We start from the raw sequence: 16284 nt of genomic DNA, 5'->3' as shown, positions 1-16284 counted from the left end.
TCACTTCTGCAATAAAGTCTCATCGCCCCCGCCTGTAATGCAGGCCTGCCAGCTTTATATGGTAGATATACAGATTTTCCTATAGAAAATATAAGTAAGATGATCTGATGAACATGTTTCTCTACAATAGTAGACATTATCATTAGCTTTCCTGTAGTGGTAAGAGTATTGCCAAGAGTATACCTATGTATAGGATAATTTAATGTAAGTTGCTTTGGATAAAAGCGTCTGCCAACTGCGTAAATGTATCAGAATCCAGACTGTGGTTGTTGTTCTTCATGTTAGTCAAGTTGCGGTATTTCAAAAAAATGACTAAGAGCACTAATGAGGAGCACAGAGCTTTTCTCTTGGATGTTGAAATTGAGATGAAAGAAGATACAGAAGTAGGTAGCAGAAACCTCCAGAACATTTACGGACTTCATAAAGTATCAGCAATGTGCTGTTTAATTCATCTGTGTGAGTTACTGTTGTTCTGAAATTAAACCAACATCAAACAGTTGCTTGCACACACTGAACTGTTCTTTGTCCATAAAAAGCTTAATTTTGTGTCTTTACTGTCAGAAGTATTTACTTGATATGTTATGCTGCTTTGCCATATTTACCACATCAACAGCATCCAACAGTAGGACACATCCTAGACAGTGTTTCTCAGACAAATGTGTGCATGTGTGTGTGAGTGTGAATGTAACAGTATGTGTTTGTGATTTGTGTGTTGTTTGTGTGAGATGTGTGTGTCACAGTGTGCATGTGTTACTGTTGAGGGTAGATGTGACAGAGTCGTCTTGAGCAGATTTAAGCACACAGGAGAACAGTTGCAAACAGATGGGATCTTTTATTTATCCTCCGTAAGGCCAAAGAAAGGTACTATAAATTTAACAAAAAAAAACATCCATGTTTGGGGACAAAAAAACTAAAAAAATCTAAATTGACTTGAGTCAAATAAATAATCAAAATTTTGCAGCTGCCTAGAAAATAGCCTTTACACAAGCCCATATACAAAGAGCATCGACAGACTTATGTCCTCTCTACTCGCTCTTTTCTTGAGACTGGAGCAATTAATCTTTATATGCTTGAAGGCACCCCTAGAATTGGCACATACCAACACAATACGACAATACAGGGGTGGCTTAGGTGAATATGCTATAAATGCTTAAACAGCCAAAACGTTACCTCTATAAAACTAGAAAATTACAAAATATTATTTCTATGGGTTTAGCTTACTTTGTCAAAGAGCATATAGTTAAATTAACCACTGAAAATTATTAACTCAAACTCCGAACCACTTCCTATTGACCCGGAACTCATAGCGTCATATAAGCCCCACAATTGAGGCAAAAAATCCTTTACTCCAACAAACAGGAGACGGCTGTAAGACACAAAGATGGTATGTCAGAGCTAAGTTAATTTTAAACTAAATAAATAGATACATGATTAACGAAAAACCTGTGTTGCGTGGTTATTGTAACTGGTAAAGATTGTGAAGTAAATTACCTGATTTTAAACAGCTCACTATGTATTGATAATAGTAGCTATAGCATTTAAATCACCGTAGTATTAGATGTTAAAGTGTGCACACGAAAGCTACGGGATTACTGTAGAGTTTTGATAAAAGACTGGTTTAACCGCTAATTTACAAGAATATGATGAATAGAAGAACACATTGACCCGCTAGACAAACAAATACCAGCAAAATTTGCATCAGTCTTTGTGAACTGGAATAGGTAGAGCATCGCTGCCGTGACGGTAGCTATGTGCCCCGTCACAGTTACAGTATGTGTGTTTGTGATGTGTGTGTTACAGTAGTTCTTTGTGATGATGATGTAATTTTATTTTAAATGGCGCTGAATACTCTGGAATGAATGGATTCTTTTGCAGTTGTGAATGATTAACCGTAGCAAATAAATCAAACCAAATTTGTTTCCATGATGGCAGTTTGAAGTTATAGCTGCACTCAGTTACCTCATGCCTTTATTATTATACCTGCTTAAAACATCCTGTTGTCATTTGATGTGTCACAAAGCAGTCTCAACAAGATTAGACTTTGCCTGTTCATTATCAAGATTAGAACAGCTTCACACAAAATGTAATTTTCTTTTTATCTAAATCATTTACTAAGTAACTTTTTTGAGTGCGGCTGTAACAGGTCAGAGGAGACCTAACCCTGCAGACTGAGTCTGGTTTCTCCCAAGGTTGTTTTCTTCATTTATTCATCATTGCAGTTTTGGTTCATCGCCAGTGGGCTTTGTTGGCTTGCTCACCGGGAGACTCTGTAAATTCCACTAACATTTTCTTATTAGAATGCTCTCACTCTTCCCATAATACTATGCACTGTCATTTATTTAGACCATTTGTGTTTTTTCTCTTATAGTTTTGTTTTTCTTCCTGTAAAGCTGCTTTAAAACAATGCAAAATATAATAAAAATAATCCTAGAGCATTGCGGTGCTGTTAAGAGGGACACTAGAGGACCTACAGTATATGACTTTACATTGTGTATCGGTGTAATCTAACAGTTTGAAAGCTGGATTGGGGTATATTTACATGTACCTGAAGGCTGACATATTATAATAAAAACAATGTCAAGGCAGAAATGTAAATGCTTTATGAATTCCTAAATGTCTGTAACCGTTTCACAGCTGCAACTGCAAATAACTGTAATTTACTCTCTTTAAATGTCAGTACACCGACACACACACACGCACAGAGATATGCTCACGGGGGGTTGAGGGTGCCAAAGCAACAAAACAGCAGAATTCAGCAGAACTGGACAAACATGTTTTGAGAGAGAGTTTTTAAAATAATATAAATAAAAACACTATTAAGGAGGTGTGTCAAGAGATTGGCTGAATGGTTTTTACTACATTAAAAGCAGAAAACTATGGTTATACTGTGGTAAACACCCTTTTGCTGCAGTAAGCAGTTAACCACAGTATTTGTAGTAAAACTGTGCTGATACAAACGGTTATCAATCTGCCATTACAGAAAACCATATGAAAAGTGTATTTGTAAAAACAGATGCAGTATCTTTTTTTTTAATGTTATCATGTTTTTATTGTGTAAGTTACATTATTGCTTAACCAAAACAACCCAACTGCAATTTTATTGACATTACAAAGACCCATAATGCTGTCTTGATAGTTTACAGTATAGTTAGGAATTTCCTACTGTTATGTTACACCGTTTCTCATTCCAGCAGAGAAGAGATATTACAGCTCATATTTTGAAAATCTCTGCGATCATCATTGTAAATCAATACAATCATTCTCTGTGAATCCTGTAAAATGCTGGTCATTTGAAATTAGAGCTGCGTCTGAATTAACTCACTTGTTTACTATTCCCTATATAGCGAATGCTAAACAGTCCACTATAAGGGGAACGAACCAAAAGAAAATGAGTGAACAATTACAGACACTGACGTAATATATCCTGATTCTCGAGGGTGCTGTCGCGGACATTCATTATAACGCTTATATTACACCTGTGTGGCTTCATGGATTCTTTTGTGAAATGGTAAAGTATTTTTTTCTTAAAGTTAATTAGTCCGCTGTTAGTTTCTGGCTGTCCTAAAGGGCATGAGCTATTTATAAAAAATGACGCTTTTTTGCCTGGCGTTTTGGGCATCGGTGTGCTCACTCACAATGTGCCCTTTGTTTAGTCACAAGGCGGAGTAAACGTTGCCGATAAACGTGCACAGCTGAATACAGATAAGAGCTCTTAAAGCAATGATAAGCGCTCTCTAATGTTGATCTGATCTGAAACGCCTCTGTGGTTCCACCGTGTTCACCTGAAAACAGAGATCTGATGGCATACAGCCCTTTCTCACAACATTTCATGAGTTACTGCGATGATCTTTAGTTTAAAAATGACATCATGTTCTTCACACAAAAAGTGTTTTTCACACGACACGGCACACAAAACCATCTGATGAATAATGCAATGATATGCAATGAGTTAGGGTGATGAGCTCTCAAGCGTGCCACTAATCCCCTCTCTCTTCCAGTCATACAAGGAGCGCCATCAGTAGCAATGGAAATAACATTCTTCAGATCTATCTCTCTGTCTCTCAACATCTGCATCAGTACTTCATAAATATTATCCCCTCTTGTGTGTCCATGGAGGGCTGTGAGGCCTAACACATCTTCACAGAATTCTCCCTTCTCTTCATCAAAAAATCTGACAAACACCAGAAGTTGTGCGTTGTCTGTGGATTCATCCAAAGCCAATGAAATGCATTTAGCCTTTTTTATTGCAGACTTCATTTGGTCAAGCAAATCATCAGCGAGGACTTCAGTTCGCTTTACAGCAGTGGAGTCAGACAAAGATATTTGGTTTCTTTTTTGTATGATGTCATCTTTTTGAGTTCCCTCAAACAGGGCATTTGCTATTTCATTCATGCATTCCTTCACAATCACTGAGTCAGAGAATGGTTTCTTGTGCTTTCCTAAGACCCATGCCACTCTCAATGAGGCTTCAGTTACACGCTCTTGTTGGGTGGCTGATCTAACTACACTGCATGTTGCTTGATATGATGATTGCAGTTGTTAGATTTTTCTGGCCCTTACCTCAGATTTAGGGGGGTAATTGTTGTCAAAGTGTCCATGCTTTGAGTCATAGTGAAGTTTCACGTTACCACTCTTGACAACTGCAACCGTCTCGTTGCAAATTAAACACATTGGTTTTGTGCTCCCCACCGGCAGCACAAATGAATAACTGTCAGTCCACTCTGATTTAAATTCGCGATTTTCAGAATCGACTTTTCTCCTTTTTTCAGGTTTTTAGCATGCCATGATAAAACAATATAGGCGTGAAATCACGTGCCAATGAAAACTCGCTTGGATCATGACTAAATTATAATGTTGATTTTGGCTTCGGTCCAAATTGTATTGCGTCTGGGTCCGGATCCGGACCGCGGTCCGCCTATTGAGTACCCCTGCACTAAGCAAACATTCCCTTTAAACGCTACTGAAGTTAGATGCGCATGACACGATTTCCAAGACCTATAATGTTAAAGTTATTAAATAAATGAAGTATTAATCCACAAGTTATACAAATAGTGTCATGTTTACAATTTATTGATTTTGATTTGTTACTCAAGGGGGCCCCCTGGTGGTGCAGAGGCCCTACGCAACCCGTGTATAGTCTGTGTATAGGGAGGATCAGCTCTGATCACACCTCACGTCAACAAACCAGGCCAGCGTTCTTACCTAACTGCATCTCCAGAATATTCATTTGACTTTCAGGAGGCTCCAGGATCTTCGGCGGCCTGTCAGTCAAAGGCGCTGCACAGAAAACAAAAATGAAACAATAAGCAAACAATTAAGAGCAGAGACCCAGACTTCAACCACTAAACCTTTAAAATATATTGATTAGGAGACAAGTGAGATAGAGATAAAGCCATGATTATTTCACAAACATTTTCACAAGCGCTTGTGTCAGAAAGATGAGAATAAGAAAGAAAAGGAAATAATAGCAGAGTGCTAACATGAAGGATTTATACAGCATATACTGTACATGATTATTTCACTGACAATGAGTCTAAACCTTGATCGGTATCTTTGTGATATTTTGAAAGATGTTCAGTGGACAAACTTTACATGTTAAGATGGTGGAGCATTGCTGAATCCATAAAGAGATTAAACACAACAAGCCTCAGCTCATTTTACATTCTGGACCCCATTCACACGTACACACCTGAAGGACGGCAGCAGTGAAGCACAACTCAAACAATGTCAATCAACTCACAAATACATTTACATTGTCTCATCTGATTTACACTTAGCAAATGCCAGATGTGCTCTTTATGTATAAATACACATTTCAAACAACAACATAAAAGTATTATAAGTAATATAACAACAGTAAACAAAAGTACCTTCTCTGGATCGGTTCCACATTTGTATAAAGATCTGCCCGCTGCTACAAGATCATCAGATTCTGTGGCCATCTTTAAGAATGGTATGAAAACACATCTCTTCCGTCAGTACCTGAACCATCAGTTCTGACTTCCTAATCTCTTTTCCACTCTTCAAAAAAACGATCTTATCCCTGTATACTGCGGTACGCTATATGAGACCAGTTTTATTGCACTTATGCTTTTTGTTGTCCATGTGTTGTTCCAGTTGCTTCCATTGTTTATCTCATGTGTAAGTCCCTTTGGATACAAGCATCTGCTAAATCAGTGGTTTTCAAACCATGGCTCGCGCAAATTAAAAAATGGGTCGCCAGGATGATTTAAGAAAATTTTTACTAAAATAATAAATTCAATTTTATTTTACAGTAATAACGATAATTTTTTTTAAATAGAAATACACTTAAAATTATTTAAATACAGGCAAAATAAGTCCATAAATCTAACACGGTGTCACCGGACCCACTTAAATTGTGCGCAGTGTCGTTGACGCAGCCATTTTTCTGAGATGATGCAAATAGTTATTATCAATAGCATCAGCGTGACATTAGTAGCAAGTCTTTATGCTAAACATGAGCAAGTCAAGGCCAAAAAATACCATTTATGATTTTTTCAAAAGTAAAAGAGGGCCTGAGACCGAGACCTTTTCAAATAAAGGATCTGAAAATGCCGTCAGCCGTCCATCCTTGTCTCCTGAAGCACAGCTCAGCACGAAAGACAGCGAGGGCGATGCACAGGAACAGCATAGCAGTTATGTCCCAGCGAAGAAAAAGCAGAAATCTGCAGCAAGGCCATATAAAGATGACTTCTTAAAGTTCGGATTTGTCAACTGTTCTGACCCATACCATGCTGCAATGCCAATGTGTGTAATTTGCGGGGAAAAGTTAGCAAATGAAAGTTCAAAGCCAGCGAAGATGGAAAGACATTTAAGTACGCGCCATGACGAGCTGGCGGACAAACCATTGACTTTTTTTCAGAGGAAGGCTCAAAAAATTCAGTCGTCAGCTCAGGTACTTAGCAAAAGCATAACTCACAATCACAAATTGCACCTGGCATCGTACAAAGTTGCATATCGTATTGCCAAAGAAAAAGCGCCACACACAATTGCAGAGAGATTAATATTGCCTGCTGCAATAGACATCGCTAATACAGTTCTGGATGAAAAGGCATCTGAAAAGCTAAAACTAATTCACGAGTTCGCCCCTGCAAATTCAGGCTGCGGATAATTAGGATTTATGCGTATTTGGCGTACTGTCCGGGGAGAGGGCTCCGGGCCCCGGGCTCTGGGCTCCCGTCCGAGCCCGGAGCGCTCCCCCTTTTACCGGGAAGGTCACGCTCCCCCTTTTACCGGGAAGGGAGCCCAGAGCCCGGACCGAGCCCGAGCCCTGAGCGCCCATCCCCCCCCGGCTGCCGGAGGCAGGGGCGGAAAAAGCAGAGGAGTCGGGGTGGTGGCGGGATTGCGTGAATCGGATGGGAGGATTGAGGTGAGGAGCTTCTCTATATTTATACGTGTTCTGCTGGCGCTGGTTGGATAAATGGTCTGATTGCTGATTATGTGCTCGGTGTGCGGTAATTTGCCAGGGCTTCTCCCGAACTTTGTTAATTAAACGTCGTTTACTAAACATCATTTCACGAGTTCGCCCCTGCAAATTCAGGCTGCGGATAATTAGGATTTATGCGTATTTGGCGTACTGTCCGGGGAGAGGGCTCCGGGCCCCGGGCTCTGGGCTCCCGTCCGAGCCCGGAGCGCTCCCCCTTTTACCGGGAAGGGAGCCCAGAGCCCGGACCGTGCCCGAGCCCTGAGCGCCCATCCCCCCCAAAAAGTTGCGGACGGCGCCGGACAGTACATGGTACTGGGCCCTGATGACCCCCATAAGATGCAGAAATCCGGTGGACTGCGGCCGGCCGTGGGATGCCGCTTCGGCTGGGCGGGTTGGATAGGGAGGTTGAGACTTCTTGGCTTGACCTGCGGCGGTTTCTGGAAAACAAAGCGGGGGTTTAGATGGAGCAGGTGCTGGGCGATATTGGTGTCAATTGTGGGATTCCTGCAGAGCGGAATGCGCTGGTTCCTGAGGCGGTTAGCTGTGCGCTGGCTCCTGGGTCTGGCTCTATGGTGGGGCCGGTACCCTTGGGCAGCCGATGCGCCTTGCGTGCCCAATGCACGTAGTGGGAGTGAAGCTCTTGTGCGACCAATGCGCGTTGCTTGACCGGTGCGCATAGTGTGGGGGGTGCCCTTGTGTGACCGATGCGCGTGCGAGACCAATGCTCGAGTGTGACTGGGACCCTTGAGTGACGAATGCGCATTGCGTGACTAATGCAGGAAGTGAGAGTAAAACCCTTGTGTGACCACGCGCCTTGCTTGACCAATGCGCGCAGTGAGGGTGATGCCCTTGTGCGACCGATGCACGTTGCGAGACCAATGCTGGAGTGTGGCTGGAAACCTTGTGCGACCGATTCACGTCGAGTGGCTGGGACCCTTGTGCCACAAATGCGCGTTGCGTGACCGATGCACGAGTGTGACTGAGACCCTTGTGCGACCAATGCGCGTTACGTGACCGCTGCACGAGTGTGACTGGGAACCTTTGTGCGACCAATGCGCGTTGCGTGACCAATGCACGAGTGTGACTGGGACCCTTGCGCGACCAATGCGCATTACGTGACCGATGCACGAGTGTGACTGGGAACCTTTGTGCGACCAATGCGCGTTGCGTGACCAATGCACGAGTGTGACTGGGACCCTTGTGCGACCAATGCGCGTTGCGTGACCAATGCACGGGTGTGACTGGGACCCTTGTGCGACCAATGCGCGTTGCGTGACCAATGCACGGGTGTGACTGGGACCCTTGTGCGACCAATGCACGTTGCGTGACCAATGCACGGGTGTGACTGGGACCCTTGTGCGACCAATGCGCGTTGCGTGACCAATGCACGAGTGTGACTGGGACCCTTGTGCGACCAATGCGCGTTGCGTGACCAATGCACGAGTGTGACTGGGACCCTTGTGCGACCAATGCGCGTTGCGTGACGAATGCACGGGTGTGACTGGGACCCTTGTGCGACCAATGCGCGTTGCGTGGCCAATGCACGAGTGAGACTGGGACCATTGTGCGACCAATGGGCGTTGCGTGACCAATGCACGAGTGTGACTGGGATCCTTGTGTGACCGATGCACGTTGCGTGACCAATGCGCAAGTGTGGCTGTGACGCTTGAGCGACCAATGCGCGTTGCGTAGCCAATGCACGTTTGGTTGACTTGGGCCCTTGGTGACCGATGCGCATTGCGTGGCCTAGTGTCTGGTGCTGAAGGGTGTGAGCTACAGAATGGCGGAGGGGAAGGTGTTTGGGGGTTGGGCCCTGGCGGGGTACTTAAATGGGTTGGCTGACGAGGGTTCGGTGGGATTCTTGATGTGCGCGTGATCTGACCGGATGTAGTTTTGGAGGCCTCGGAAGGCCAGCGGTGATTGGAGTTTTTTGTTAATGCTGGGGTGGGATACGAAGAAGGAAACTGTGATGAGGGAGGAATCTGGAAACGGAAGATTGTGTGAATTGTGGAAGGATTTGGAACGTTCCCGAGCCGTAAGGTAAGACTGCAGGGTCCTTGGGGACACGGCCTGAGGGAGGAATCTAGGAGGGATCTCAGTGGGTGGTTCATGGGAAAATTAATTCCGTTTAAGGAGGCACTGGCGTAGGTATCCCGCGGAGGGCGCCAGCCGTCTGAATTTCTGCGATGAGCGGGAAAGGGAGTGAGCGATTTGGGTTGGCCCCGGGTACGTGATTACGGTAACGAAGAATTGAGCGTACGCGGAAATCCTCGCTATAGCCTTCAGACGGCAATGAATAATGTTTGGAGTTATAAGTGGCAGATTTAAATACGGGACATATAAGGCGGGCATGCGCGCCACCGCGAAAGCTGCAAACGTGAAGTAAGCGGCAGCGCTGTCTGACGCATCTGTTAGAGTTAAAGGATGTGCGGACGTCGGTGTTGAAAATTAGGCGGGAATACAGAGAAGAGAAGCTGGAGCTAAAGATTGATTATGCAGGGCATAGCTGGTTGATTTAAGATATGTGTTCGCGGAACGCGAAGGGGAGGGAGGACTAAAAGGGCATGAGTTGTGTCGTGAAAAGATGATCTGCACACGGCGCAGGAGATATTGGGGCAGTTTAGAAAACGCGGTTGTGCAGGTCTGTCCCCGGTACGGGCACTGATTCAAATGGGCTACGCGGATTGAGCATTGGCTGAGAACAATTTGTGGTATGTATAAAAATGGGAACCGCCGTAAGAACGCGCGAGCTCTGCGATTATGGCGAGGTAATCGCCGAGCTCGCGTCTCCTGTGTGGCTGCGCTGAGCATACAACCTCGGTGAAGCGATTAAAGGTGGTTGTGAATTCGGTGAACGAGAGTATACGGGATGAGTGTTGTGCTGGGTTTGAGCGTGACTGAGAAAATCCGCAGGCGATTTCGCAGTCTGGGCTGGCGGGGGGAGAATGGAGAGGAGGGATGCTAGGTCAAAATCCGCACCTGACGGAATCTGTGCTCTAAGGGTGTTGGAGACTGGAGGGGGTTCCCGGATTGGTGCGTTGGGCGGGGCTGGCTTTGGGTGGCAGTCAGAAGGGAGAAAGAAGACCGGGCCTGGGGGAGAGAAAACAGGGAGGGTATGGGGGCGGCTGCTGCCGCGTGCTGGTAGTTGAGGACGTCCGGGGCTGTAGAGAAGGGAATAGGAGGAAAGATAGAGGGACAAAAAGACGCCCACGACGCTGGCTGAACTGTGTTCGCACTACCGTCGGCTCCGAGAGCTGGGGCGGTGTGAAATGAAAGGGGAGGAGGCATGGGCGGGTGGGAAGAGGCGTACGCATGCACCGCCGTGGGGAGGATGGGAATAGGTGGGGGGGTTAGGGAGGGAAGTGTAAAGGGTAACCTGGCCCTGCTCTGTCAGCTGCGGCGGCCTCGCGGGGTTGCTGACCGCCGGGGCTGCTGGCCATAGGCTATCAGGTTGGTCCGGGGGGGCGTGGCCTCTTTGGCTGGCGCGCGGAGGTAGACTCGCGCGGCCTGGGCATCTTGGGGTTGGTGCGAAGTCACCGCTCGGTGAGGACTCGTTGAGGTCTTCCCTGACGTGTCTCCTGCTTGCTGGGGTGGTGGGGCGACTCCTCCTGGCGGGTGAGGGGCTTTGAGCCGTCTCCGGGCGGGGGCGTGGACGCTTCCGAGTGCGGCTGGATATGTTAGGTGAGGTTCTTTGCCGGTCGGTCCGCGCCTCGGGCTGTACGGAGATGAGTAGATTGTATAACTCCGGTTTTTTGAGTCTCCTGGCGTACTGGATGTCAGCGTCTTCTAGTGCCTGTTTTAGCGTGGGTATCGTCCATTTCTCTATGGGCGGGATTGAGCTTGATGCTGGAGAGTGAGATGACGCTGTAGAAGACCCGGAAGTCCTTGGAGGGAAAAGCGCCCTGGTTGTTGTGTTTCTTGGAGTACTGGCTGCCTCGCGGAATGGAGGCCGGTGAGTTTCGCCTTCCGCGTGATTTTGGGCTTCCGGGTAGAGCTCGCGTTTTTGATTGAGCTCTGCTTCCTGCTCACGGACGATGTGACTGAGGGGTTATGATCGCTTAAAGAATTTTCATCTGACGTTTCTGGGGCGGAGGTAATGTTGAGACGGAAGGTAATTGTCTGAACTCTGCCATGGTTTCCACTTGAGGATCATTGCGTGAATCGGATGGGAGGATTGAGGTGAGGAGCTTCTCTATATTTATACGTGTTCTGCTGGCGCTGGTTGGATAATTGGTCTGATTGCTGATTATGTGCTCGGTGTGCGGTAATTTGCCAGGGCTTCTCCCGAACTTTGTTAATTAAACGTAGTTTACTAAACATCATTTCCTCTTAGTGACAATACGGTGTCACAACAAATTTGGGATATTGCCCAAAATTTGGAAAACCAGCTTATAGCAAGACTAAAGTCAGCAAAATATTTTGCTATTCAGCTGGACGAAAGCACGGATGTTTCATCAAGTGCTATGTTACTGGTTTATGTCCGTTACATTTGGCAAGGTGAATTAATTGAAGATCTTTTGTGCTGCCTAACGTTAACTTCGAGCACGTCAGGAGCTTGTATTTTTGAAGAGTTAAATGCCTTCATGACTAAATGCGGACTGGATTGGGCTAACTGCAAAGGCATCACCAGCGACGGCGCAGCCAACATGACTGGCAAAAATATCAGAGTTGTCAGAAGAATTAAGGATGCAGCAGGACAGAACATTGTTTGGAATCATTGTTTTATTCATCGCAAAGCTTTAGCATCAAAAGGAATCCCACCGGAACTTGAAGTAGTGATGAAAGACATTATTAAAGTTGTGAACTTTATTAAAGGCAGTGCCCTTAATAGCCGACTTTTCGAGGCCTTGTGTACTGAAATGGGAGCCGAGCACAAACATTTACTCTTTCATACAGATGTGAGATGGTTGTCAAAGGGAAGGGCGATTACCCGAGTGTACGAGTTGAGGGATGAAATACATGCTTTTCTTACTGAGAAGCTCTCACCTCTCGCAAACAAATTTTGTGATGAGAAATGGCTTTTAACACTGTCATATTTTGCCGACATATTTTCTGTTCTAAACGAACTGAACCTTCATTTGCAAGGACGGGAGGACAACATTTTCAGACACTGCAAACAAATTCAGGCTTTCCAAAAATCACTCGAACTCTGGCAGCTGCGACTCAAAACTGCAAGCTACTATATGTTTCCAACAATGATGAGGCACATTGAAGAAAATGATGTTTGCAAGAAATTGGTCACTAGTCTGACACGTCTCATTCAGTCACATCTGGATGCACTGATGGGGAGCTTCTGTCGCTACTTCCCCAAGGAGAAGTTTTGTGAATTAAAAGACAAAGAGTGGGTGAAAAATCCCTTTGACTTTGAAACTCCAGAATCAATCGCTAAACTGAATTTAACCTCCGAAGAAGAATCAGAAATGCTTCATCTTACTTGTGACAGCACGTTGAAGACTCGTCACAAAACGGTAAAATTGTCTTTGTTCTGGATCGGCCTTTCCACGGAGTATCCAATGCTGAGCAAAGCAAGCATTTTATTGCTACTACCCTTCACAACCACATATATGTGTGAAACTGGATTTTCAGTTTTGACCAAAATGAAGACGAGACAGCGAAACAAACTGGATGCTTCGCCGGACATGCGTGTTGCCCTTTCGTCTTGTGAACCAGCTTGGGAACAGATTGTGCAGAATAAGCAGGCCCACCCTTCTCATTAAGATTACACCATCCAGCACAGCCAGAAACCTGGGAGTGGTAATCGATGATCGGCTTAACCTCACAAGTCATGTTGCCAGCACCACCCGGTCCTGTAGATTCATCCTCTACAACATTAGGAAAATTAGACCATTCCTATCGGAGCACTCTACGCAAGTCCTAGTCCAGGCTCTTGTCCTGTCCAAACTGGATTATTGCAATGCGCTTCTGGCTGGACACAATCAAACCTCTCCAGATGATCCAGAATGCGGCGGCAAGAGTGGTCTTCAATGAACCGAAGAGAGCGCATGTAACTCCGCTCTTCATCAGGTTACACTGGCTCCCTGTTGCCGCCCGCATAAAGTTCAAGGCTTTGCTCCTGGCCTACAAGACCAACACCGGATCTGCACCATCGTATCTCCACTCGCTAATGCAGATCTATGTTCCTGCCAGATCACTGCGGTCTGCAAAGGAACAACGACTAGTGGTACCATCCCAAAAAGGAAAAAAGTCACTCTCCCGTACCTTCACTGAATCTGTTCCACATTGGTGGAATGATCTACCAGCTGCTACAAGATCAGCAGACTCGGTTGCCATCTTTAAAAAACACCTAAAAACGCATCTCTTCTGTCAACACGTTGCTGATTGAGTTTTTCCTAAATTCTCTTCCCTTTCCTTCTTAAAAAAAAAAAAAAAAAAACCTTACTAACCTCACTATTCTTAGCTTTGTATACTGTGCTAGGCTTTAATGGACTAGTTTGATGCACTTATGTATTTTCGTTGCCTATGTTGTTATAATTGCTTCCAATGTTTCCTCATCTGTAAGTCGCTTTGGATAAAAGCGTCTGCTAAATGACTAAATGTAAATGTAAATGTAAGTAAGTTTTATAAACACATAGACACGCGCACATACTCATTATTTACCCCGGTCTCGCTCCGTAGGCTAATATATATGTGTAGCTATTATGTGTAAGCTCGTTTCTGTATACGTATACATATAAGAAATGCGCGCACAGGTAATTATATATTATATAATGTATATGGTGGGTCGCCAAATCTTTTTTTATTTTTTTTAGGGTCGCTCTTTAAAAAGTTTGAAAACCACTGTGCTAAAATGACTTAATGTGAATGTAAACAGTTCGATTCAAGTTTATGTTTTGTATGTGTTACAAACCCAAGATTCTGTGAATTGAGTAATATTTAGATTAGCCATGCATTTATATTGAGCAGACATGGCAGCACACACACTCACTTAAAAAATATATTGTGTAATAAAAAACCTTTACAAATTAAGATATTTTAAAAAGTTTGTGATGATTTTTTTTCTTCAAAGTGGTTTTCGCCATAAAAAATAATAATGGACGTGCGCTAGATCTTCATTTCACAGTCCTTTCCAACAAAGTCAATATAAATGTTATAGTGAAATGAGGATTTAATTCATCCAACATCTGTGGGTTGGCTTTTTATGAAAGCCAATGACAATGGGTAGACTGAGACACGATCATGTGCTTTCTGTCTCTTCATGAGCTCTTTGAGCATCTTCCATTAATGTTTGGGTGCTCAATCCTGGATATGATGACACACGCTGAACGATCAAACACATCTTTAGTGATCACTTCTTCAGTTAACTGTAGAGAAAAACCGGTTCTCTTCTCAAGGTTAGTGTGGGTAAAATCAGCTGTTTCATTTGCTGTGCGTTTAGAAACATTAAGAACGTTTAGCTTTGTGAAATCATCCTCCATTATACGGCTAGAATGATAACAAATGCAAGAACAACTCTTCACTCTTAGTTTTTGAAAAAACATTATATTTTTACATATTTTACCTTTATTCGTCACCGCTGTCTCTCTTCTCACAAGACGACCGGATTTATTCCGGTTTCTATAAAGTCCCTTCCTGTGTTCTTTTCTAGGAATGTCCTGTGATCCATCACAGTCTGACATGTCCATGAATTCAACAAACAGCTGGAGATATTCTGGTCAATTATTATTGTGTGGATGAGCAGCCTGTGGTCATGAGAGGACACACGTGATTATCAGTAACAATACTAAAGTATGCTGCTGTATTTCAACGGTAGATTTCCAGCACTCCTTAAGGCACTGTGATGTTTGGCCTTCTTTCTTCATTGACTTCCGGTCAACTCTGACATGCAAATTCCTATTACGTGAAGACAAATAGATTCCTCCTCCATTTTAATTTTGCTCAAAGTTCAATGTGACCGCGCCACTAAAAGATCAGATTATAATAAGACTAATTCAATAGTACTGTAGTAATGAAAACTGGACTGTAAATCTGTGGAGAAACATCACTATTACAACAATAACTGATAGCTGATGTACGGCTGATCCTCGTGAACTTTGCTTAGTGTTCAGTATGTGAAAGCATATTCACTACGGCGCACATTTAATAAATGTCAGGACAAAGATGAAATGGCAAAGAAATTGCTCTCTGCAGCGCTGTAGTCGAGACCAGCTCATTTATAAAGCCTACGCAAATAATGCACTGCGTATAGGGTATATTTGATGTACTGTTTGAACTTTGAGCCAGTGTTATTTTATTTTGTCTTTTTATTTTGTGGACTGGGACTGAAATTGGACTGTGAACTTCACAGACCTCCAGCGTCTATAGAGGGTATGCATGTCACGTCACTTTTCCCTGTGAAGACGCCATAACATGCTCCCTTGAGATGCAAAACACTCACCAAATGACTGCTTACAATATTAGGAACGCAACGCAGTGCAACATATCAATGTCCAAGGACACCTGGTTCCTTTGTGAGTCGTAAGGATCACCATCAAGTCCAACTGCTTTTAATTTAAGCAAATAATTGCGTGTTTTAGTCCCGTTTTTTTGTTTCTCCAATTGAAAGCAGCCATTTTGCTGCATGTTATACCGCTCAAGGGAAAGTGTCCTGGCACGTCAATTAGAGGTCTTCTCGGGTCCAAAGATCTTTACCCGACCCGAAATGACCCGAATCACTTTTACCCGAACCCGACATGCCAATTTAAAAAAAAAAAATTTAAAGCCCTGAACCCGAGACAGACCCGATAACATTAGACCCGAGTCCGACCCGACCCATCGTATATTTTTTTTCAAACCTGACTAGACCTAAATGCAAACGTTATTAATGGAAATGAAATTGA

General features: G+C 44.1%; 1 protein-coding gene across 1 annotated transcript in view; it reads right to left on the bottom strand.

Moving 5' to 3' along the window:
* The window catches only part of il1rapl1b (interleukin 1 receptor accessory protein-like 1b), a gene marked incomplete at both ends in the record, with an annotated part of 59046 nt that overhangs the window by 15943 nt on the left and 26819 nt on the right, over positions 1 to 16284 (bottom strand). The window contains one exon of the mRNA XM_079483833.1: positions 5203 to 5277. Within this exon, the coding sequence (XP_079339959.1) occupies positions 5203 to 5277 (75 nt within the window). The remainder of the gene's footprint in view (positions 1 to 5202; positions 5278 to 16284) is intronic.

The sequence above is a fragment of the Barbatula barbatula genome (genome assembly GCF_947034865.1).
Source record: "Barbatula barbatula genome assembly, chromosome: 20".
Classification (NCBI taxonomy): Eukaryota; Metazoa; Chordata; class Actinopteri; order Cypriniformes; family Nemacheilidae; genus Barbatula; species Barbatula barbatula.
This window is presented reverse-complemented; position numbering and strand designations above follow the sequence as displayed.